The 25,497-nt window shown below is 41.0% G+C and overlaps 1 protein-coding gene and 1 long non-coding RNA gene across 3 annotated transcripts in view; both read left to right on the top strand.

Moving 5' to 3' along the window:
- Positions 1–3,483: 3,483 nt before the first annotated feature.
- Positions 3,484–5,775, top strand: LOC114434947 (uncharacterized). The gene is made up of 3 exons (XR_003670524.1): positions 3,484–3,556; positions 5,300–5,363; positions 5,691–5,775. It is a non-coding gene; the product is annotated as an uncharacterized LOC114434947 (long non-coding RNA).
- A 7,442-nt stretch (positions 5,776–13,217) lies between these two features.
- Positions 13,218–25,497, top strand: part of exoc2 (exocyst complex component 2) — a 38,722-nt gene continuing 26,442 nt past the window's right edge. The window contains exons 1-5 of one of the 2 annotated variants that reach the window (XM_028404094.1): positions 13,218–13,313; positions 20,404–20,557; positions 22,104–22,280; positions 23,418–23,544; positions 25,271–25,384. In XM_028404094.1, coding sequence (XP_028259895.1) covers positions 20,440–20,557; positions 22,104–22,280; positions 23,418–23,544; positions 25,271–25,384 — 536 coding nt within the window. In that variant the 5' untranslated portion in view covers positions 13,218–13,313; positions 20,404–20,439. Of the gene's footprint in view, positions 13,314–20,403; positions 20,558–21,216; positions 21,997–22,103; positions 22,281–23,417; positions 23,545–25,270; positions 25,385–25,497 lie in introns of those variants that run through there. The other variant, XM_028404095.1, reaches the window with a different exon arrangement.

Consider the following 25,497-nt stretch of genomic DNA (forward strand, 5'->3'; position numbering starts at 1 on the left):
TGATGACATCATTACAATGTCAGAAAAATACCATCATGTATTTTTGAATTGTACTTTCTTAATGCTCCTTCTTTGTCTGTCATCATGTGATCATTACAGCTGTGTTTAAATACTACTTGTAACCTTTATAAAGTGACAGCTGAAATCTGCCTGCTGCTCACATGACTGCAGCCGGCTGGAGTGCTCTGACTGTAAACTCAGGTCATCCTCCATGTTGGAGGACCTGGGCCTTCGCCAAGCTATACAGCGAGGGGAATTCGCCAGTCAATACCTGTGGCCAACGGCGTCCAGGGTCATTAGGGCAGGGTGTGTGCCTGCACGCTGTCCAATTCCGTGCTTTGCGTGAATGACTAAGTGTTCATATTAATCTAAATGAGATGACAGATTTATGGTTGTTGATTGGAGATTAAAATATTGGTGCAATGTGGCCAACAGCTCGCTGTGAGGTGTGCCAAAGATCACTTCTGTCATGATTAATTGTGACATTTCACAGGAGCCTGACGCTGAAGAGGTTTAATTTAAAAATGAGGCTCGAGTTTCTAGCGATGTGTTAGAAGAAGGCAGAAAACGGTTTACATGTAACCGCAGTTTGAGGGAACGACGGCAGATAAGCGCCGGCGCTGTGTTGTTTCTTGTCTCTAGGTGTGAACAGGCCTCCCTATCAACAATCACAACTGTTTAAACAAGATACAGTGAGTCCATTACTAACTCAGGTGTGTAACTATTCAAAGCTGAGGCCTGGAGTCAACATGTGTAAAACACCTGTACTGATTCAGACAAAGCCCGAGATGAAAACGAAGTTCTTATCAGCATGTGAAATGGTTTTATTCCAGCTGATACAGCCTTTTCAATACAAACTGCATTTTTTTTAAACGACCTTTGACCCTGGTTACAGCAGTACAGCGTCCTTTAATAAAAGAAAGTCTCCAAACTTGGCACAAGTGCTCATTTGGACACGAGTATGAATTGATTAAGGTTTGGTGCGCAGAGGTTAAAGGTCACAGTCTGTGGTGACATCAGCAAATGTGATTGTTTTTAAAACTTCTGCATGGAGCTTCTTAAAATTCACTTTAAACATTCACTCTAACGGATCAGATTTTGGTCGTAAACATTGACGTTACATGAATTTTATTCTCTTGTGTATGATTCTGTGCACCGAGAGCACATCTGAGGCTGTTATTTGTTCCTCTCGGTGCACAAACTGTTTGCATTCCTTCCTTTTCACTTTACAGGCAGCTACATAAGACAGCGTTACAGATGGGGGGGCAGATAATGTAATGTATTTATTTTTTTAGTGATGTCTGCATATTTGTCTGTTCCCCTTCAGACTGAAACAGTTAGCTAATTACAGCCGTGTCAGCTCATCAATCACCTGCACCTTTCATTTACTGGACTGGGAGTCGACCCAATCCCAGGTGAACTTTCACATGACAGTTGGACGCATTGAGCCGATGATTACTCATTTGTGTATGATGCACACACAAGCCCACTATTAATGTCATGGCGTGCACTATCAGCCAGAGACATCACACTCGTGCATTCAAATGCATGTGTAACGGCTCATTTCAACAAGCGGCAGCTATCACCTGCCATTCAGAGGACCACATGGACCAGGTGACCGCTGCACATCATAGCTGGGCAGCTGATCTGTTTACGGTTGCTTGGAGACATTCGAAATGAGTCACAATGGATTTCTGAAATATAGACCCTACACCTGTGTGTGTGTGGAGGAGAGGGATGAACTGTTGCAGAAGACAGACTGATAAAGCTTGCACCGGGCATTTGGGCGTCTACTCATTGCAGCATATATTGTACTGGGAGACAACAGCATTGCAGAGTGTGTCTGTGCATGCTTGTATGAGCCACTGTATTGGAATGCTGGCCTCGGGCTCTCAGCAGCTCACAGCTTTAACTTCTGTAAACAAACTAATGGCAGAAGACTGAAGGACCACACAGCCTCTGCTGAAACTCAGGCTGAGGTCCATGCTGCTGCTGCTGCTGCTGCTGCAAACAGATTTATATTACTGAAGGAGGCCTTGAGTGCTGCCGTTAAACATTATCTATACAGCAGCTCACTATTTATTATAATAGCATTGTAATGGTCCTTTTCACACCAAAGGGAAAAGTATTCTAGTAATAATAATGACAGCAACATTTCAATCACTGAAGTGCTCACTCTGTGCAAAAGTGTATGCACTTCACCGAGCAGACACTGACCGTCCAGCCTGGCCTTAACAGGTGGTGATGTAACAGAGACCTGGACTTCAAACTCTGGATGAAGGTTCTGTGTGACTGACCCTCCTCCTCCAGCTCTCCTTCTTTCTTCATGTAGATTCTGTCTGACCTACCCTGACAGGAAAATGTTCTGCCTGGCTCATCATATGAGATGACTTTTAAACTCTTTACATACTGGTAAATGGAGAGGAGGCTCTTAGAGGTCGTCTTATGCTAGTGATTCTGTATCTGTTAGGGCTGTGTATTGGCAAGAATCTGGCGATACGATAAATATCACGATACAATACGATATATCCCGATACTGTAACAGAGACGGTATATATTGCGATAATATATATATTTTTTAAAGAGTATGGAAAGCTTGTTTGGAAAGCCTCATCTGAATACTAGTAATGCATCTTTTACAAGAACAAAATGTTTAATTAAAATTATTTTAATTATAAGAACATTGCAAAATGCAACTGTATCTCACATACAAGTTGTTTTTTTGCTGAAAGAGACAGTGTGCACCACAAAAGTAAGATGTTGAAATTAATGTTTGCTCATAAATAATTAATAAAAAATCCATTTGGCCACAACTTATATATAAAACAATAACAGTATCCAAATAAAATATCGCAATATTTCACAGAATCGATTTTTTCTTACCCCTTGTATCTGTATTCTATCCATTGATGCAACATGCTTACTGCATGAAAAAGTAAACAAATCAGACGCTGCAGGTGAAGACAGCTGTTATGCAAAGTACACAGTTAACACAGGATGTTCCTATTTTGCACATCATCAGGTAAAGAAAGTTATTGTTGGAGATAACTGCTGTATATCAGATGATTGGCTCAAACCTCTGAACAGACCTTTATCTTTATATTTTCTATCTTTATGTGTGAAATAAAAGTGGATTAATATGACTGATTACAGTTTAGATTTGATGTTGCCCTTTGATGCTGTGCAGATTTCAGGTCAGTGAGCAGCCCACTCAATCCAGCTGTCTCAATCCAGCCTTTGTTTGGCTCCCTGATAACAATCCAACTGTCACCTCATTATGAGCTGAAACAGGTTGGATCAGATGTTAGAATCTAAGAAACCTCCCTGTGTTCTCTGCAGTCAACCCGGGGGTTGAAAGAACACAGCACAGCTCTGCCTCTGCGTCACTGTGCATGTGTTTGTATAAACCCAAACACAATTACACAACAGTGTGTGCATCATAACTGACTTGATAATGTGTGTAATGAGTGTTTGTGTGTCAGACAGGGGCATTGTCTCCCAGCTGTAAAGCCATGATGGATGTGCACTGAGGAAATGGTTAATCTATAATGATACCGTGAGTATTGCACTTATGATGAAATGTATTAACCAATGAAAATGTGTTACATTCCATTTCCTGCTGCACACAGTGGAGGTGGGGGTGGGTGGTGTGGGTGCAGACGCTAATTAAATGTGGGAGTGGGAGATGGATTTTGGAATTATCCAGTAAAACCTGCACAGTGTGCACTGATTAAATGCAGAGTGTGTCACAAACTGCAGTTCCTCTACTGGCCACTAGCTAGCGTCAACTCCCATAGGTGTCAGAAATTAACATGTTTACAGCCTGGTAGAAAAATGACTTTGGTCTCTTTGGATACGTTTATACCAGCTCTCAGTTTACCAGCTTCCAGCCTCAGCTTCACCTGGGCTCCACCTCGTTGCCCATATTTGGATAAACCAGGAGGACTCAGGTTCAGGTTCAGGTGGACTCAGGTGCTGCTAACATATCTAGAGTCCACACTGAGGTTCAAAACCCTTTTCAGAACAATTACAGTTGATGGCACAGAATGTGTTTATGAAATCTAATGTATTATTTTAATATTAGGTGTGAACATCTTTTGGGATTGATTGATTGATTGATTGATTGATTGATTGATTGATTGATTGATTGATTGATTGATTGAAATGCAAGGAGTCATTGTTGTATGTACATAAATATGTGCTTTAAATGCAGAAGTATGTTGAATTGTTTCAGGATTTCTAGTGAAATATTTGATAGTTTAATGTACTGTTTCATGCATCATTTCTGTGACGCACACGTGCTAAACAAGATGGAAGTGACAGCTGCAGCAGTCATCAAGCCCGTCACAAAAAATAAAGCAGCTGTGTCATAGTGGACAAATATAATTGAGTTTTATGAAAGAAGTGGATAATACATGTCAGTGTGCACACAGCAATAGATTAAAAAAACATGACTGTTAAACATAAACTGCAGCAAACTCAGGACTCTTTAGCATCTCACCTGTTTATAACAACATATTTGTCATCACAGTGATCATGTTGGTTTAGGGATGATTAGTGTGGAGCGATCCCCAGCTGTGGTGACTTGTGTTAACATTATGCAAACCCTCTGTGCGCTCTGAGATACAGAACATCTGAATGACGAGCATCTGTCAGTCAAAGAATGAGCTCTTGATTAGAAATGTTTTAATCAAACATGCTGTAATTGATCCTTGTTTTTATGAAGCCACTCATGCGTGGTGACAGATGCTGTGTTTTCAAACTGCATTCCTCGCATGCGTCCCTCCTGTCTGAGTCATCATGACTTTGCAGATTTGCATTAGAGTGAACTGTTGTGATATTTATCACAGGAATGCACCCTCCTGTTTACTGTCATGCATATGCTCTTTGTTCCCACCTCAGTTATTATTACAGTTATTCCCATAATGTCCCATCAGAGCAGATTATCTCTCCAGATTTGTTTTGTTGGCTCCGTTTTTATTTCATTTGCATCCTCCCACTTCTCTAATCCAGCTCCAAGCTAGCGCGCACATCTCCCCTAAAGTCCTGAAACATCACCGTGTGCACCTTATTGTTGTCACTTCAGCTGTCTGATGTTCGGTTTCCACCTTTAACAACTCCACTCTGAGAAGGACAAATAAATGAAGAACACGCAGGGCGTTTATGGCTCTGCGTGTCCACAGGAAGCCCGTCTTCTATTAATCCTCTTTGTTCCTGAGCACTATTGTATTTGTATTGAACGCATAGTTCCATGTATGTTTATGTACCATATGTGTGTGTGTGTCTGTTTTTTTTCCAGACTGAAAAGATTTTGAAGTGTTTCAGCTCCAAGCAGAAACCTGAAGACAAATAAAGGAGGCGAAGTGAGTGATGACAACAACACAAAATCTACATGCTTTGTTCATAGTTTTGGCCACTATTTATATTCACATTGACTTAAATTTTTATAGTCGAATTCATAAAATCATCGGCTGTCTAGCACTCCAAAAATATAGCCAGAGTCAGAGGAATATAGAGACTCATTCATACACTCACTTCCAGCAGATCAGATCATTGTGACAGTCTCACAGCTCACCGTGGTCCTAAAATCTTTACTCTGGATAAGTGACATTTTTGTGTGTAAATCTGTTCATGTCTCAGCATCCATAAACTTTTCTGACATGCTTGTGCTGCTGTGTGAACCTTCTCAGACACTGAGGACAACGAGGACCGGGGCCTGCTGGTCATCTCAGGAACTAAGCCTACAGTTTCATGCTGCAAAATACTGGACTGACCTCCCAGGTAATGATAGGCAGGCCTGGACTCTGATGATATTTAAATCTAAATTATAACGTTTTTTGAGATTAATGAGAAAGTCGGGATACTATGAAAGTGACACATATTATCACTTTAATGATGACTAAATGTTTACATCCTTCTATAAGTCACCATTGTTTGATTGAGTGGTTCCAGGTTTCTTTGTTTTACCACATTTTACTGCTATTGGTTTGACACTAGTTCCCCAGGGAGAAATATTTGTTTACAATTTTTGCAGAAACAGCCTCATTGTTAACATGTATACTGATCAGTAACATCTTTAGGCCACAGGAGTATAAATATAAATGTGTCCTTCTTGCCCTCTGTAGTGAAGGATGCATCAGGTGGAGGATACATCTTTGGAGTCATGATGTGATGGTGAACAGAAATACAGAAGCCTCCACAAACTGAGCTCAAGTGGCTGTAGGTAAACTTTTAAAACCTCCACAGACTAAGAAAGAATATTAAAAAACCCTTATATAGCTGCCAAAGTCCATGTAAGAAGGTGGGGTGTTTTTAGACCTTCACCAAGTCCCGTGTTGGAATCCCATATTCGTGACACCACTGGTTCAATAAGTGGTTTTGTTGACCCATCATCCTCCTCCTCCTCCTACTACTAATGAAAAATGCATCAGGCGCAATTCTTACTTAAGTGAAAGTCTTAAGTACTTTTAAAAGTACTTAAAGTATTAAAAATAAAAGTGTCTCGGAATATCAAGGTGGAGCCATGTTGATAAAGAATACAGCTGTAGCTCCTGGTGATACTTCTGCCTCCACAGACATCCCTGCCAGCAGCTCGTCTCTTTGAGGCCCAATCGGAATGCTCTGCTACAGCCACCAATCCTTTCTGGGCCCTGTAAATTCAAACATGTCTTTTAAATACGCTCACTGGTGGCTCAGCTCAGTGGAGGCTGAGTCTGGATCCAGGTTCTATGGTCAGGTTAGCTGCAGAGGACAGGAGGACAGAGACAGTCTGTCCACTGCTGTGCTGCTGCCAAACACCAGCTCTGCTATCACTGGAGCTGATAGAGCCTCCTGATTGGTTCAAACTTCAGAGGCACAATCCATATTTCTGTGCAGATCGAGGCGACAATAAATACAAAACATTTCCTTAAGTACAGTAATGAGGAACAAATACATCTTTCACCACAAGAGAACTCAGCTCTTATATAACATCACTTGTCTTCTTCCTTTCCTTCTGTCATTGTGACAACAAACAGTGTCTCAGCCGCTGATGTAATGAAACATGTGTACGTGTCATAAGCTGCTCGCACAACCAACCAACAAACAAGGTGCTTTAAATGGGAGGCCAGTCTCTTGTAATGACATTGGCATTGCTCTACATTGTGGCTCCTGTGTGTTTGTTTGGCTAACCTGAAGTTAACCTGTTTAACCCTTTCACTGCCTCGCTCTCTTTTCTCTGCATCTGAACGAAACCACACGTTCTGTGAATAGTCCAGAGTCAAGTCTACACAATGTCATTGAAGACACACACACAGCAGTGATGGACATGAACATGGATGCTTCTGCACACACACTCATCCAGACGAGCGGCAGATCGCTCCAGGCTCTGAGCCTGGTGTCTGGCAGGTTGTGGGAGGATCAAAGTTCAGATTTTGAATGCATTGCTAAAGGACAACAGCAGAATAGAGGGAGTCAGGGAAGAGCTGATAGAGACACAAAGCATTGATAAAGCCCATCAGGATTTATTCTAGCAGGAAAAAGAGGGGATGATTTACAGAGCGGCGTGGGCGAGAGGAGCCGACCAGAGGAGCAGAGGCGAGACAGATGAAAATGAGAGATCATCCGCGTGATAGAGGAAACAGTTTGTGCTGCATCAGGCTGTATTTAGTATCAGGTAGAAAGCTCAGGTCCCCCCCCCCCCCCCCTCTCCCTCTGCTCGCCTCTCTCCTTGGCGAGGGAAGCAGGATGTCTTTCATCCAGTTCAGCTGAGGGATCAAAGCTAAAAGGCTTCTCGGCTGAAACTGACCTCAATTTGCACTGCGGCGCTCTCTGCACCTCTCCAACATACACAATCCTATAGTTCTCCTTATACCCCCCCCCCCCCCACCCCCAACAGCACCTCCCGCTGAACTACACACATGCTATTTCCCTTCCTGTATGCCACACTACCTCATCCACTTAACACAGGAAATCTCTCACCGCCTCCAATCCATTAATTGTACAATTTATAGCCGACACCGTACCTCCAGTCTAGCACTATTTATACAGCACTCCTCCATTTATCACCTCCTATCAGGAGCGATGATCAGATATGTGTTGTTTTAATGTATTTGGTTAAGTAACCTGTTCACAATAGCTTTACCCCGCTCTGTACTTCAAAGAGCAGCCTGTGTTTAGCTTCCTCTCTGTGTCTTCTTTCTCACTGTTTTCACTACAAACAGCCTCTCTGCCTCAACTCCCCCCCTACACACAGACACACACTGTAATGTATACACATACAGTATTTGTGTGCACATACAGTACACTCTCAAACATGTATTTATAACCCAAATAAGTCAGAAATGTGTTGGTTGATTACACCTATGCTCGCCCGTATTATTTCACCTGTCTGCAGACATCTGCACATTTTCAGCTTTTAATGGTAACAAATATTGTCCTGCTGCACGCCTTGTTACATGATGTGATGATGTGGCAAATTTAAAAAATGAGGCACTGCGTGCAATGATGAGCAACTCTTTGAAACGTTTATTTAGTTGTCACTGTTACACGATTGTTTGTCACCTTTCTTTCTCATTTTTTATGTTTGACTTATTATTTATAATATATATGTATAGACTGTATATTTTGTGACTGGACTCTCCTCCTTTCACTCTGTGTTCCTCGCTAGAAAGGTTTTTTAAACAAATATAAAACATTAAAGTTAAAATTATTACAACAAAGTCTGTTTAACTGACGAAATTTGACACTTTGTCCACCCCCTAACTTCATGCTAAGGCAATCTTATATTAATTAACAATAAAGTAAATAATAATAATAATAGAAATGATCATGTTAATTTGATTAATGGTAATAATAATAACTAATAATTGATATCCTTTGCAGTACAGGCAGATGTCCTTTACCATCTTAGTCCACGTCTCCTCTCCTCCACCTCACAGTGGAGTGAAGCCAAAGCTCATAAATGATATTCTTGGGCGCCCCCTGCTGGTCTGCAGCAGGCTGCTTCTTCTTTTTTTTTTTTTTGTTCTCTGGAAATATTTTTGGACTGCACAGATAGAAGGAAAAAATCCTGAGGACACAGCGAAGCTGCCTGCCAAGGTCTGAAACCTCACTGTCATTGATTTAACAAACGGAAATGAAGACATATTATTAAATCATAGTTTTGTGAGCCATCATGCTACACAATAAGTCCAGTTAATATTCACTGAGTGTGTTACATCCTTACAGGCAGATCCATGGGATAGAAAGCCCATGTGGGCATTACAGTTAAGACCTTCTCTTCCTTTCACACAGTGGAAAGTTCGATTTTATTTTAGTTTCAGTTTGTGTCATGTGGTGCTTTTGATCCTTAATGTTTCCCTTTAATTCCATAATGTCTTTATAAAAATATAATCAATTATATAATATGTTTTTTTCACTTTTTAACATTAAAAAATAGCATTCAACATTTATTTTATATTAGAATTAATTTGTAATGTGATTTATGAAGAGACAAAAAAACTGAAATCTGTGTATTCTCAGATATTGTTTTAAATCAAGTGATATTAATGATTTGTTTCTCCCCTTAGGAATGTAAAAACATGGCAGAAACATCTGAGCGGTGACGACAGAAAACAGAGCTGGGGTGTATGACATCAGCCAGGCGAGTGTGTGTGTGTGTGTGTGTGTGTGTGTGTGTGTGTGTGTGTGGTTTTATTATGCTCTCCTCCTGATTGCGTTTGGAACAGGACACAAACTAACCAGGTCCACCTGTTTATAAACACAAACAGTTATGAATACACTCCAACCTGTCACTTCTCATCAGAGACGGAGCACACGCGGCAGCATGCGTGGATGGCTGCAGCCGGCTGGATGGACGCTGCTTCCTCTCAGAGTTATACAACTTAACTCCAGCAGGGATGAACATGTATCAGTAAAAACTAAACAAAACAGAAGAGGCCATATTACACAACAATCTTTTGGAAGATGATCTGCATAAGAGGAAGTAGTCCTGGCTCTGCTCTCTGTCTTCAGCGTCCTGATTTTTTATTTTTTTTCTAGACTTTTCCCAGAGAGCCGGCCCTGAGCTGATCTGCACTGCGCCTCCTGAGACACAGTAGCCTGTTGTCTGGCCTGGGGGGGGGGAGGTCGAAGGAGCGTTGTTATGAGAAGGCAAGGAACATGTTATGTTAACCTGGGTGGTAAAAGCCTGAACATATTTGGGAAAATGCCCCTTTATACCCTCTCACACCCACAGCGCTTATGCAGAATTTTACACTTAAAAGGGACAGTTCACCCCAAAATTTAATGTTCATATATTTTTCATCCATTTAATTTGAATTTTTATTAACATTGTTGTTCATGCAGATTTCTGCTTTCTTTGAAAAATAATGAAAGTTAATGGTGTTTGGCTGGTGGTGCTCAAAGCTTGTTGTGAGCATTTTCAGTTGTTGGGTGTAGTTTGGAAAATAAATAAATAATGAATGTCTATATGGCTGACATCTCCATAACTTGATGGATAAAACAGCCCACAGGAAAAATATCACTTGATTTGTGGACAGTCCCTTCTGTCCACTATAATGGAAGTAAATGGAACATTCTCCCACTTTCATTGGAGGATGTGGGTTGGTAGAAAACGGTTCCTGGTTAAATTGCTCCTCAGAAGGTTTGACATATAACCAGGTTATAATATCTGAGGCATTGACTTCCACTGTGTTTGAAAGAAGGTGGAGATGCTCCTCCAGCAAAAAAGGTGAAGAAGATTTCTTTTAGACTGCAGCTTCACAATCAGTGTAAAAACAATGCTTTTACCAGGTTTTACACTGGACTCACATGCAGCAGTGGTTTCTGAGTGTACTCCAGTTGAAAATAGATCTTTGTTCAATTTCTCAGTCTGTGGATTTTTGAGTAGCCGTGGTGCCTTTGATCCATTTACTTCCATTATACCTGAGATAAAGCAGAAATCTCAACACATTCTAAATGGGTGTACTGTCCCTTTAATTGTAAAACCCTCAGTTCAGCCAAAATACTAAAATTCATGTTGTCCCAGTTTCCTCTTGCAGTTATTTATATAACTTTGGTTTAATTTAAAAACACTGAAACATGAATCATCTCAAATGTATCTTTAAGGAATCAATGGTAATATGAAGTCCGAGGTCAAGCTTAGTCCTACAAAGAAAAATTCTTCCCACTCATCAGTAACTCTCTAACAAAGTATCTTCACATTTTAACGTGACGCCCACTTCTGACGACCTTTAGAGGTCACGAAAGAGACATGAAGGGCTCTCTGTTCCCCTTCAGCTTTTAATTCTTGCACCGTGTTCATTTGGATGGTTTTCAGGCTAAGCCTGGCACAGGCCTGGATTTCCGGAGCCCAAAATGTGAGCCCAGGGAACCAGGGCTTTTCTCGGGAGGGAGGAGGAGGGAGGGGAGCAGCGTGAGATGGAGCACCACTCTGAAGCAAAACAAACCCAAATATCAGAGGTTTATTTAAAATCTCCTCATCTTATATTAACAGCAGTGCTACAGGCTAGTGATTAGGGGTCGGGGGTTTGTAAGCCTCACTTAATTTCCCTTGGAATACATATCTTGAGTTTTTTTTTTTTATGGGGGATTGGATTCACGTATATTCAGTAGAAGTATTGTGTAATGGTGACCAAGCAAAGACCGCGAAATGGCATAGAGAGACATGATGGAAGGACAGTAGACCTGACATTCTTTTAAAAGACCTGCCCAGGTTATTGTAACATCAACACTGAGCGTATGAGCTCACTGCAGCGATCTTTGACATTGAGGGATTCATACTTGTTTGATGTCTTACAGTTGAAAATGCCCTGTGCAGGAAGGAAGTGCTCACCCACTGGTCGCCTGTTCCATCTTCAGGAGCTCTATGGGAGGGAGGGAGGATTTCAGTGCAATATTTACAGTGACCTTTTCCTCTCACTGGCCAGGGGCCCATGGGAAAAAACTGCAGAAGACAAACAATGAACAATAGGGTTCAGGGATGAGCAATGGTGCCAGCGCAGCATGTGCCATTACGGGATGTAGATTACAGACGGTTTTAGGGGGTCACGGCAAGGATCATCACACCCGACTGTGTCCCCGTAGAGCACACCTGCAACACCTGTTCACAATGTCTGTGCTATTTTAAAAGTCCACTGCTCCCTGCAAAGATCAATACCTCACTCATACAAAGTCAGCATTTTCCAGTGTTTCCAGGCTTTGCTGAGTGATGATACATATTCGACTGGACTATTTTTACAATTGAATATTTAAACATATAATGCACCGAAAGGGACTAATGTGCAGATTCATCAGGTGGAATGTGTGACAGGCCAGGGGATGTCCTCATTCATTGGCAAAGGCTGCACCGCAGAGACCAAGATCCAAATCTTCCAGCGTCATTGCTCTAAGCTGATGTTTATGTAGACAAACAGCCTCTGTGTTACATCAGCATCTGTGCAAACTCCCAAGTCACAGTTTGATCCCTCAATTATCAGATTGCCCTGCCTAATTGGACAATATGGTTTCCCCTGGGACTGGGCCTTGCCTTATCACAGAAATTCTTTCTGCCCTGCACAATTTGGTGAGATAAATGTAATGGTATCGGTGCTCTTGTGTGTGCCTGGGTGGTCTCTGTTGCATTTCTAATGATGCTGCGCCTTTCCCAGAACAAGTGGAAATACCTCAGTGATGCACCGTGAAAAGAGAAACGAGGAAAGACGCAAAAGCTCCCACTGGGCTTCACAATTCTCACACGAAGGACATCTGACACTGCAGAGGAGCGTGCAGGCTTCTTTAATTGCTGCACGGAGTCTCCCCAAGTATACCCGAAGTGAAGAAAGAATACATCAAAATAGTCTTCAGATCAAGCTAGATATTAGATCTGTCATTTACATATTATCAAATGGCAAGGTGTCAGAATTTCCCCTAAATTTACCTTGTACAGTTTGAGTAGAAGTCTTAGAAATTCATCAGTTTAAGTAGGACAGAACATTTATTTACAAGAATTTCCCCTCAGGGATAAATAAAGTAATTTCTGATTCTGATTCTCTCTTATACATATATTTTTCAGTATTAAAAAAAGATGGAGAAGCAACATGTTTTACCAGATTCAATTTGATATTTAAATGTTTTTTTAATTAATGTTTTTTTATTTAATATTCACATGTATACATGCATCGTGCCTTACATTATTTTATTTTATTTTATTTTATTTTATTTTATTTTATTTTATTTTATTTTATTTTATTTTATTTTATTTTATTTTGAAAGTTTTAACAGGAAACGGAGAACCGGAAGTACTGATCACATACATACAGGAAACGCTGCCTGCTAGCAAGCTGCTGTAAACTGTAAGTTGCTTTCTTTTCTAGTACATTTTCTCCCATTCTGCTTAAAGTAGGACTAACGTAGTAATGGCAGGACATGCGGGAATATACGCGCTTCGTAAGGTCACGCTGAAGGCAAATGACAGTCACTCTATACCTTTCCGGAATAGCTTATATTTGACAGCTAGCGGACGCTAAGCTAACGCTAGCTGTTAAATTTGTCAACAACGGAGTCATACTGTGTAATATCACTGATGTGTTGTTTGTTTTAGTGTGTCTGTATTTATCCGGGGTTTGTGAAACAAACTGGAAAACGTGTCGAATTCCATTTTGCACCACGATAATAGTAAAAAAACGAAATTAGCCGAGCCAGACTTGGTTTTCTATCAGTTAAAGAACGTGATGTTTATGTGGCACATCATAGGGATGAAGCCATGAACAGCTTTGCAATATATTTTTTATCTTATTGACCTAAAATATTAAGCAGTAACTCTCCAATCTTTTGCTTGTTTATTGTTTGGATTGTTGTGATGAAGCAGACCATGTAGTGTGATTGTGATGACTGTATAGCAAGTTTTGTTTTTGTTTGCTTCTAATAATGTTAATAATGTTTAAGCCGTTGCAGTAATAGGGTTAAATATCTGCCCCGCTAACTTTGATTGTACCTGGAAAACATTATATTTGATTATACTTGTTTACAAATGGATTGAACACACACACACACAAAAAAATGTCTCACCAAATGACATCATATGATTTAAAAAGGCAGATTTTAGGACACAGTGATGAGAATAAACATTGAAATATTTTAAGGGAGAGATAATGGAGATCATTGGGTGTAAGAGGTAAACTATTGGTATTTAATGACGTTCCATGGAGCCACTTGATTACAAGTAAAACAGTTTTCAGTCTTGACTGCACTGAACCAAGTTATTTGTTTATCACTGGCAACAATGCCTTGTTGGCTGGATGTCAGCTCTTCCTCTTCGCTAATTGTTTTACTGTAACATTCCCTCAGGCTACCAATTTAATTAACAAGGCATGTGGGGAAAAAAATGATTTTCCTGCTCTTTCGTCACATAAACAGTGTGCTTGTTCGAGATAAATCCATTTAGGAGCCATGATTACATATCAATATGAAGATGTTTTTCTGTTATTATTCAACAGACATGCAGCTAATCAGTATTGGAAATGTATGTTCACATTTTTTTTTTATTTGGCCTGCTGACAAATATGACCAGAATCCCCTTCCAGTACGTTTTTGGCATTTTAAACCTTGACTTCTCTCCTTAGCGTCTATGGATAAGATTGATTTGAAGTGTTTGGGTTTGCTTTTAATTACCAACGATATCAATTTTAAAATTTTATTGTGGTGTCATGTACATAAACATTACGTTAAGTTAGTTTCGCATGTCTATTTAATTCATATCTAGTGAGAGACGAACAAAGCACTGTTCCAGCTAAGGCTGCACAATTATCTTCTATTTTCCAAACATTATTACGTTACATTATTTAACAGACCTACAGTCCTCCCTGTTATTGTATAAACATTTTATCTCACCTCATCCTCATTAAATGTGGTGTTTTCAAACAGAAGAGAGCCTAAGCGTCTATAATCCCTCTCTTGTGTACATTTATTAAATATTGTCATAACATACTTTCTTTAAATCGTTTTTTTTCCTCCCAGGTAAATGGTATCCCATGTGTGTTTGTTTAACTCAATGATTAGAGAGCAATTGATTGACAAGTCAATAGCGGGCTGGCGCCATGTCCTAAAAATATGTTGTCCATCATCCTTCCGCGGTTAGAACCTACAGAGCTCTGTGTATCACTTCTCCCTCACTTCCTCAAAGTCAGTAGTCCTAAACTGGGGGATGGTGGCGCGGGGGGATTTGTGTTGGCGGGGGGAAAAGGCTACACTGATCCATTTCCTGTCCCCTCCTGGGGCTCTAATTGAAAATTTTGGGTGGCCCTGCTTGTTTGTTTTGGTGGAATGTGGTGGGTTGTGTGTTTTTTTGAGGCTTTTTTGTCAGTGCTGCTGCTCTGTAGACCTTCGGGGTGACAAGCCGAGTTTGTGAAGCAACGCTTCTCCCTTTACCCATGTCTGCTCTCCACTGTCTGTTCCACCTGGTAGCCCCCTCCTGCTGACAGGCTTGCTGGGCCACTGGTCTTTACATTATGGTTTCTGTGACCCAGTCAGACCTGGGTGGACAGATGCTTAGATGGACAGAGGGGGCTTTAGCTAAAAAAAAAAAAAGGAAAAGGACAGGCTGTAAGATGCTGTCTGTCTACTATTATTGTTTCATGTGCCACTTGTTTCACCTTGACAAGTCGGTGCAAAATTGCTAATTAGCATTTTCTTAGTGTTCTGTGTTCATTAAAAATGCTTCTTTGGTCAGACAAAACAAGGAGTATGAAGCTTTAGGCGTTAGCTCTGGGAAATTGAGATAATCATTTGTTTGATAAACACATTTCACGTTGAGCAAAACATTTAATTGTTGCATGAGATAAAGTACAGTTTCTTTTTGGTTTTAACACCAGTACCAAATATGCACTTATACAATTACTTTTTCATTTGTGTCATTTTTGTTTCATTAACTAGAGTAAAATGGATATTTTTTGTTATTAGATGGTTAGAATTAACAGAAAAAGGAGTTCTGTCAAATATTTGTCATTACTCTGTGCATACACAACCAAAATTAATACTAAAAATATTAAGTGTATTGTTTTGTATTGTTGGCTGCAGTGTATAAGTTATATATGTGGATGTTTCTCACGCTGGTGGAGATGTGTTTAGCCAGGGCAGCAGTGTTAAAGCCTCATGAAGGTTCAAACTGCTCCATTTCACCATGACATTGGGCAGAGCCGTCTGTCTCCAGCGTCTTAATCCTCTGAAAACATTTTCCTGCATTTGTAGGCATATACTTCATTTTTCTGTTTATTGGTACAGGACTTTTATATGGGAAATTGGGGACTTCACTTCATTAGGCATAACTCTGCAAAGCACTTGAGACTGACAAACAAACAAACAGATAGCCCGAAAGATAACAAACCCTGTGGGCAGACGGCACGATGGTAGGATAGTGAGCCAAAGGCACACACATCTGATCACTCTGTCCTCCTTCTCTGTCACGGAAGAGTCTCCATGAGGGCTGAGACTGGAGATGCTGACTCACTGTGGAGGAACTCTGTGACTGGTCAGTCACAGAGTTGCTTCTAAACAGAGCCTGCACAGTTCATGCTAATGCAATCCATTTATTTGAAATTTGATACAGTCGACACACATTATGGTCAATTTTTGGCTATCAGCTGCATTACCCTCTCCACATCTTAGGGGCATGTGGTGGCCTGGGTGTGAGTGAACACTGAGGAGGATTGTTTAAAGCTCCACCCTGCCTGTGTGATCAGGCCAGTCATCTCAAGCTGGGTGATGTTTGGCCGGCTCTGTGCATTCAGAAGAGTCGAGGGGGGATCTTTGATGGAATCTGGTGTTTGTGTAATGTTGAAGAGTGAAATGTGTTAGTGTGTGTGTGTGTGTGTGAGTTAGATTCTCTGATGGATGATGGAGGGGGTTGAGGGTGATGAGCTGTTTAAATGGGTCCCTTTGTGCCCAGTAAACCCATCACACTCTCTCTTACACCTTCACACAGAAATCACTGCCATATGTGAGTCACCTCTGAGCTCAGAGGTGCAGATGATATAAGGTATGAACACCTTATTCATGACATAGCCGTGTGTTCATATGGTGGAGCAGTCTGCTCAGTAGCATCTGATTTGTCCCTGTACTTTTTCATTTGTTACACGGAGTGCCTCATTTTAAGAATTGGAAACACACACTCAAGGCACTTATCGAGTATAAAATGCTCACAGTGGCACAGGAATAAAAACTGACTCAGCAACACAGAACTATTAATCCCTTCATGATTCACCCTTGTTATGATACAGAAAATAGGGAGAGAAGATTTGATAAGGTTCAGGAACATACTAATAAGTAATTGCCTTTTTCTATAAATTAATCGGGTATTTTTTAATTCATCAGCCAGTTTAATATGTAAAATTACACAACACAGAGAAAAATCATGTTTTCATTATAAATAATTACCAACAAATCACAAGTATATGTGTATTAATTCAACTTTTATCACATTATGTTAATAATTCACACCAGGGGTCCAAATGAATGATTTGCTGTCAGGTTCTTCTTAAGTATCGGGTAAAGTTTGCTAACCCCTACTAACAATGAACAGTACCATTAAAGGATATTATAACATATAATTAGTATTTTATTAGATATTGGCCATTGATCATAATATGAAACAAGTAAAAAATAATTTACTCTTGAATGGAAAATGAAAGATTCCTCTCAGCTGAAATGGACTTATTAAATGTTCTGTCTGGTAAAAGAGAATATAAAAATAAACTTTATAAACACAGCATTTTTGTACCGGGATATGTTAAAATGAAATGGTTTCATGTGACAAAATGATTTGTTTAGAGATTTAATGAAGTCTGTCCTTTGTGTCTGCGAGCTGCAGCCCTGAGCCAAGGAAGGGTGGTCACAGCAAAGCAAGAAGATCCCAAACCTCAGAGTTCCACAGCTACCATGCAGATTAGAGCCAACCCTGCTGTTCGTTAGTCGGCCTCTAAGGAAAACAAACCTGCCATTTTAGGGGTGGGGGGCGTGTGGCTAACAGCATCACTGCTGGAAGAGCAAGGAGCAAGAGGAAAGAGGTTAAATCTGTTTGTCATCGATTCGCTTCAGCCTGCAGTGATCAGCAAGAGCGTGGGGTGTGATCTTATGGGGATCTTCTAATGCCCCCTGCAGGTTTATCCCTTCGGAGAAGAGTGCTGCCTACTTCATAGGTTTCCAGTTCAGAAATCTTTTGTTTTCCTGTTCAGGAAAAAATCATTCACAGTTTGGCCTCGGCGTGTATATAGTTTCTATTACCTTGTTTTCAGGGTATTTGTGATGGTGCATGACATAAAACTTGTGCAAGAGTCGCTTTAGTTTGTGTGCGACTTGATGCATCATGTGAGTGTACACGTGTGTGTGTGTGTGTTACAGAGAGGGGTCTGGGCAGTGTTCCCGTGTCCATGCACAGCCCCCAGAGTAAAGTAAACACAGCGGCTCTTTTCTCATCCCAGCCGTCAGCAGGCTCTCCCCAGGCCCGCGCCAGAGACCACACACCCAGACCACACACGCACACACACACACACACACACACACACACACACACACACACACACACACACACACTGCCCAGACCTCTTTGCAGATCCTTCCACAACTCGCATACACACAGACCACACAACACCAGCTCGGGCCCCTCGCACGCAACCTAGCTGAGCTGTCATTCTGCCCAGCGTGTGTGTGTGTGTGTGTGTGTGTGTGTGTGTGGGCAGGCTGGCTATCTGTGTGTTTGTGCACGTGTATTTCCAACATTAAGGGGGGGGGGGGGGGGTAGCATAGAAACACTCCTGGAAGCAGAATTAGAATTATACAAAATAAAGAGCCCCTCACCACTCCCACTGCAAACATGTGGGATTGATGAGGGATATACCCGGCTCTTGTTTTAGGCCTGTTAACCTCTTATCATCTTCATGTCAGATCCATAGACCCTCCATTTCCTCTGACAAGCGCAGGGCAGCAGCAACAACATAAGGTAAATCCCGTTGGAGGTTTCTTGTTAACCCTTAAATGTCAGAGCAGAGAGGTGTGAAGGGGGGAGTTTCCACCCAGATAGCATTGGAGATAGGCTCCTGTTGGTGCTGCTGTCCCACTGGTGTCTGTTGCATGTGACATTCTAATCATTTAAACTTCATGAATGCACATTAGTGTTCTGTTAAGGACAATTAATAATGAGTTATGAAAGAATATTTTACCCCATCATCTTTGTTTCTGTTCCCATTTGGTAAACAAAAATTGTATTTTATCATTTTGTCAATGGTGATTTTCCCAGATTCAGCTAATATTAAACCAAACAATAGATTCATTCATAAGCTGCTGCCCTAAACCTGGTGCATGCGGCTGTTGTAGACACAGTGTCAGCTGTAGGCGTTTGACTTGTTACAGGAAAGTGTCTTTAACATGTAGACTAATCAATGTTGTGCTCTGTCAGTTTTTATTTCCTCTCATGTTAGAGGCTCTGTTAGAATCTTATTGCATCTAATTTGTACACCTACGTGTAATTAGTGACCGTATTACTGTGCAAAGGATTACCGCTCTGAACTGGCTGAAGGTCCGGTCCGTGTGAACTCCTGCATTGTTTGTGGAGAACGTGTTTTGGCTGTGGAGCAAAAGGGCGGAAGCGTCTCTCAAGCTGCTTCAGAGAGGCTCGATTGGTCTTTTTTTTTTTTTTTTTTTGAGACCTGGCAGTAATTTATTAGCAAACATCTGTGCTGCTGAAATACATCCTTTCATTTTTTCATTTGGAATCTTTCCTTTTCTCGCTCTTCCTTTTACTCAGACCCAACGTGAACTGATTTGCATGGGTGCTCCTTCTTTGGTACCATAATCTGTACAGTATTGTGTGGGCTTATGTGGAATGATTGGGGGAGGCCAGGTTTATTTATCCTGCGCTGTGAGGTTTACATTCTTCCTTTCCTCCCTGCTCTCTGTCTGCTCCTTCATTCTTGGCTCCCCTCTCTATTTTTCCTATTATCTGAGAGATAACTGCTGCAATGCATACGTTGTTTGTGGACCTACAGGGTGGGAAATTAACTCGAGCTGCCAGCCAAACGCTGCTCCCCACTCGGTTATAAAACCTAAATATCTGTTTTCCTGGGTGTCCATTAAAAGTCGATTAGAATTATTGATTATTAGGATAAGTTTGTGTGTGATGAATCCTTCATCCTTTTGGCGTAAAGGCGATCTTCAGCGTCTCAATAAGTGCTGGAATTTTGGGTTTAGTTGATGTTTGCTGTACAGATTTGTTGATGTCCCTAGACTTTATTGTATTTAAGTTATTTAACTTGCAATAATAAAACTATTTAGAGTATTGATCGGTCTTCGTTACACTAATTAAAACTTTTGATTAATGTTCTGTCTCGTCTCTGTCACTGCAGAGTTCTGTGTTACTGACCGTGTCTACCTCTCTTTGTCTTTTTTTTCCAGGTGCTGATTGATCCGGTCAGTTCGCCTCAGGCCATCATGTCCCGTGCCCGTCAGCCCCCGCTGGTCACAGGCATCTCGCCCAAGGAGGGTGCAGCCTGGACCAAAGTCACCATCCGTGGAGAGAACCTGGGCACGGGCCCGGCTGACCTCATCGGTAATGCATTTATAACTACACAGCTAACCGCACAGGTCTACAGCTCTGCCTCTGTAAAATGTTCTGCGTTTGTTTAATTTTCATTACACAATATTGATTTTCATGGGGAGTGACATCCATATTTATCTTTGTCATGTTTTTCTTATTTTTACTTGCTAAAATATGCATATATGTAGATATAAATATGTCAAGATAAACACACAGACGTTTTGTAATTAACATTTCTTTGCGTTACTGTAAATAGTAATTCTTTTGGCAGTCACTGGTTTGAAGAGGGACACTGATGCTGAGAGAATGTGGCTGCTTTGGGTTTTTTTTATGATTTCAGCTGTATTAATGTTTTTAATTAACATATCCATCAGCTAACCACAGCAGCCCCCTTTTCAAGCACACTGTAGTAATGTTTGCTTTTGTTTATATATATATCGCACAGGACAGGATACCTTATTTCTTCCCCTCTGGAAAAAGAATTTCAACATGTATTCACTACTTACATAAAATAAAAACATATTTTTTTTTTATTAAAATGTATTTTTTTTATATACATTACAGGCAATTTTTAATTTTATCGGGCTGTCTAATTTTTATTTTTCTTTAAATTAATTTAAACAAAAATCACATGTTTTTTTTAAATTGTTAACATGATTTATTTTTATATTTTTATATACATTTAAATTAATTAATGACTCTTTAGATTATATACACCTTGTGAAATTCATGTTTGTGTGACAAATAACTTTTCCACAGCTCTTCCAGACAATGAAATGTCCTAAATATTCAAAATCTTTATTAATATATTTATTATTTATTGAAAAATAGAAATGTCCCTGCTCCTGTCATTTTTAGTGGAGGTGGCGAAAGAAGCGGGGAGCTGTCCAAAGGACTTGTGCTCTGCTCTACACTTGGCAAGCCGTACACACTGGCCAGCGATATGGGGTCTATTTCTGACCATGAATGTCCCTGGGGCCTGGAATTAGACAATTAGATATGCACAAATGTGTGTGAGTGCTTATGTATTCAAACAAAGTGGCCAGTAGAGAACAGAGGCAGGAAATGGGGCCCTAATGGGCATATTATTCACGGTTTTATGGGCTATTTGTTGATCAGCTCTTGCAGGCTTTTGTAATGTTTGATCACACACACACGTGTGAAACGTTGTGAATCTCCTCAGCTGGAAATGTCAGAGTAATGGCTGTGTCTGTCTTCTAGTGCCCGAATAATATTCAAAGGGTATAAAAAGAGGCTGACAGATGTGAGTGCAGAGTGCACGTTGTGCTAGTAATGAGCCACTTAGCACTGAAGTGACACACGTTGGCTTAGAGGAGCTGAGTGAGAGGAAGGAAGATCAAGGCCACCCACACCCATCGTGACCCCAACTTGAACTTTGACCCTTAATGGCAGTTGGACTGAACTTGTTGATAGACATCAGTGCTGTCTGAGTGAGCTCCTCTTGTTATATATTGTGTGTGTGTCTGCGCTACATTTTGTTTATTTGCTCCGTCACGGTGTGTCTGTATCTCTCACCCTTTTCACCTTTCCGTCTCAGGTCTGTCGATCTGCGGCCACAACTGCCTGCTGACAGCCGAGTGGATGTCAGCCAGCAAAATAGTGTGCCGCGTGGGTCCGGCCAAAGATGACAAGGGGGAGATCATCGTCACCACCAAGTCGGGAGGTCTCGGCACCTCCACGGTCTCATTCAAACTGCTCAGGCCGGAGAGGATCGGTAAGACTCAAGAGACCGTTTATGTTCTGTTCAGTTCACTTATTGTCAATAACATGAAAATGGCAAAAATGCAAGTTAAAGAAATGTAGACAGGAATTTCCACTTGTGTTCCAAAGAGGACTGTACAGTGTCCACAATCAGGTTTTTTTTTTTTACTGCCCTTTATATTGCATCATGCTTTCAGGACAGGTGTCTTCAATACCGTCAGCCATGTTTTCCTCTTTGTGGCTTAAGATCAGCAATGTGTCACCACGTGAAAAATCCGAAGACCAGCTCCTCTGATTTGATTTGCTGAGCTCAAGGGAGTTACGGTGGACACTGAAAGTCACTTTTGTTTCATCCAGTACAAATAGCTCCCAAGTATAATATGCTTATTTGTAGATATAATTACACAAATCTGAATTTTTTTACCCACTTTTTGTGGTTGGCTGGTGTCAAATTTGGCCTCATATTGTTTTTTTTTTTTGTACAGCTTCATCCATGTTTTATGTTCACACACACACACACACAACATATTAGAAGAAAATGAGAGTTTTCATAGGAACAATATATTCTAAATATACAAAACATAGTGTGTAACGCTTTGACAACAACAAATGTAAAACACAATTTCGGAGAATGAAGCCCCTGAGGCATTTGTGATTTGCTGACCACACGTCAATAATGTTTCCAAAATGAACCAGCGGTGTTTATTGTACTTGAAACATTCTGAGAAAAAACCGGATGAAAACGCCGGGACACGTGTGATTTGCTGAAGTTGACCACACAATAACGATGTTGCTAAAATAAAATTTAACTAACGATGTTTATTTAAATTGAAACATTCTGATGCATGATTACAGTTTTATGATAAAGTTAAATGAAGCTTCAGATTTTAGTGTAAAATGTGTAAAACTCCAAGCAAAATATTTCTTTATGTTGCATCAGTGTTGTGAAGTTAGGTAGGAGTTTCTGAGTCTTATTTATTTATCATAGAGCTCTTTAAAAAGCATCAACATGCTATAAAGTACAGAAAAAATATGTGAAATGACTGAAGTTAAAGTGAATTGCTTTATTATGTGCTTGTATTTATGGCAGCACATCTGTGGGAAAAGGTTAGTGACTGTGTCCCCGTCTGTCCTGTGCCCTGTCCTGCAGGTATCCTGGAGCAGTCTGCGGTGTGGGTGGATGAGTTGAACTACTACGACATGAGGACGGACCGCAACAAAGGCATCTCCCCCCTCTCCCTGCGACCCAGCAATCCATTGGGCATCGATATAGACAAGTACGGGGCCGAGAACATGTGAACACACACCAAGAAAAATCGCTCAGCACAATCACACTGCCATAAACACAAGCGCTCCAGTCATCGAGTCATGGTTTACATCCCTAAACAGAAACAAACTCTCCCCATATGCTGGCGTTTGAAATATTATGCCAACACTGCGATGGCTGAACAGCCTCTAACCGCTCCGCACAGGGAGTGGAAACAGAATCATTGTGTTTAAAGCAGAAAGGACGACGATAAAGCGAACTAAAGCAGCAGACCCACATGCATGTAAACCACCCTCAGACCAGGCAGCGTGGTGCTGCCTCCCACGTTCCTGGCTGGGAGCGCACAAGTTGTAATGTATAGTTTGTGTTGTCAAGTCCTGGCGTTTCTGGGTTAGTGTTTGTTTGGCTTGGAAGGGGCCGGGGGCAAGTGACCGCTCGTGGCCAGAGACAAGACCCATTCACTCCCATTCGCTACCCAGGGATGCATTAAACACATCCAGCCCCCCAACATATAAGCGCGCTATCAGTGCACCAGCAGTCAGAATTGATCTGTGTTACACGAGCACATGAATAAGGAGGAGATGTTTGGTTCGTTAAAAGCATCGCTCCTGCCTGCTCTGTCTGTGCGGCTGTGTCATTTTTGTGTAGTGATGTGACTGGAAGGTTATTCAGCTGTAGCTGTTTGCACCAGCTGCTTATAACGTAATACTTGGCCCAGTTATGTCTAACAAGTGAAGACAGTTCACTAATCACTAATTAGTTCCACCTATAAAATTTAAGGTGCCCTACCCCCCCCCCCCACAACACCTCAGGCCTGCAGAGGGTTAAATAGTAAAAACCTTTCATGCTAACTGACCATGTTAAGAGCTTTTAAACGTGTGGAAGAGTGTCACCCTCCACCGATTATTGATCACTTTGGCACTGTAATTAGTTGCATAATGTGCTGCATCACTGTTATATATTGCTAGCATAACAAGTTTATGTCAGCATTACTTACATAGTCTAAATTCTAGCATACCACCGTACTTTATGCCTAATTATTTTCTTATTTTGAAAAGTTTTTCAATTATATCTTATTTTAAAACTAAATTATTTTAAAAGAAATTCTCACGTGCACGTACCTCATGTTACTTTAGGCTTTATGTCAGGGGGGTTTAGGCATTAGCTCACAGATAAACAAAAATTTAACACACAGCACATTTATAGAATTAGTAGTAATCAGTTGTTTCTTATTTGCAAAGACCTCCAGAGATGCTGTTGTTAAATAAAAAGTTGTTCATATGTATTAATCAGTGTGTCTGTGTATGAGCCTTCTGGTTTTCAGTGCACCAAGTGTGTCCTTGTAGACGGAGTTTGTGTTACACGGACTTATGTACTGTTCCGTGTGTGTGTAACTGCTGAGTGGGTGGTGGTGGTGGTGGTGGGGGTTTGGTTTGTGTAGGCCACAGGTCATTAGTAGAGATCAAGCTTCCCTAATGAGTGCTGGGTCCTCCAGGGGCATCCAGGCGTCACATGCTGCACTTCCCACGCCAGGCTCTCCCAGCCTCAGTGCTTCCTGGCTGCATACTGCCCCCTGCTGGAAAACCTAACCTCTTAAATCACATTAAAAGGCTGTTTCACCATTTATTTTCCACAGATTCTGTAATGCACAATTTGAGTGTTGACATAGAAATACTGTATGTCCTGCAAAGGTGTGCATTTTTTTTTATTAATCCACCTTTCATATCTTCTTCCAGGGGCAAAATTCCACAAAAGGACATCGAGCTGATATTTCCTGGAATGAGTGGAGACTTTACCAGTGAGAACTTCTCTGCCACCTGGTACCTCATAGAAAACCATGCAGGCTCCAAGTAGGTCCCTCTTTGTGCCTGATCTAAAAGCCCACAGGGGTTGGTGGAACAAGCTCCACATGCTATTGATATTAAATAATCCATCTTTACAACCTTTAAAAAACATTTTGCAT

The sequence above is a fragment of the Parambassis ranga genome, chromosome 4 (genome assembly GCF_900634625.1).
Source record: "Parambassis ranga chromosome 4, fParRan2.1, whole genome shotgun sequence".
Lineage (NCBI taxonomy): Eukaryota > Metazoa > Chordata > Actinopteri > Ambassidae > Parambassis > Parambassis ranga.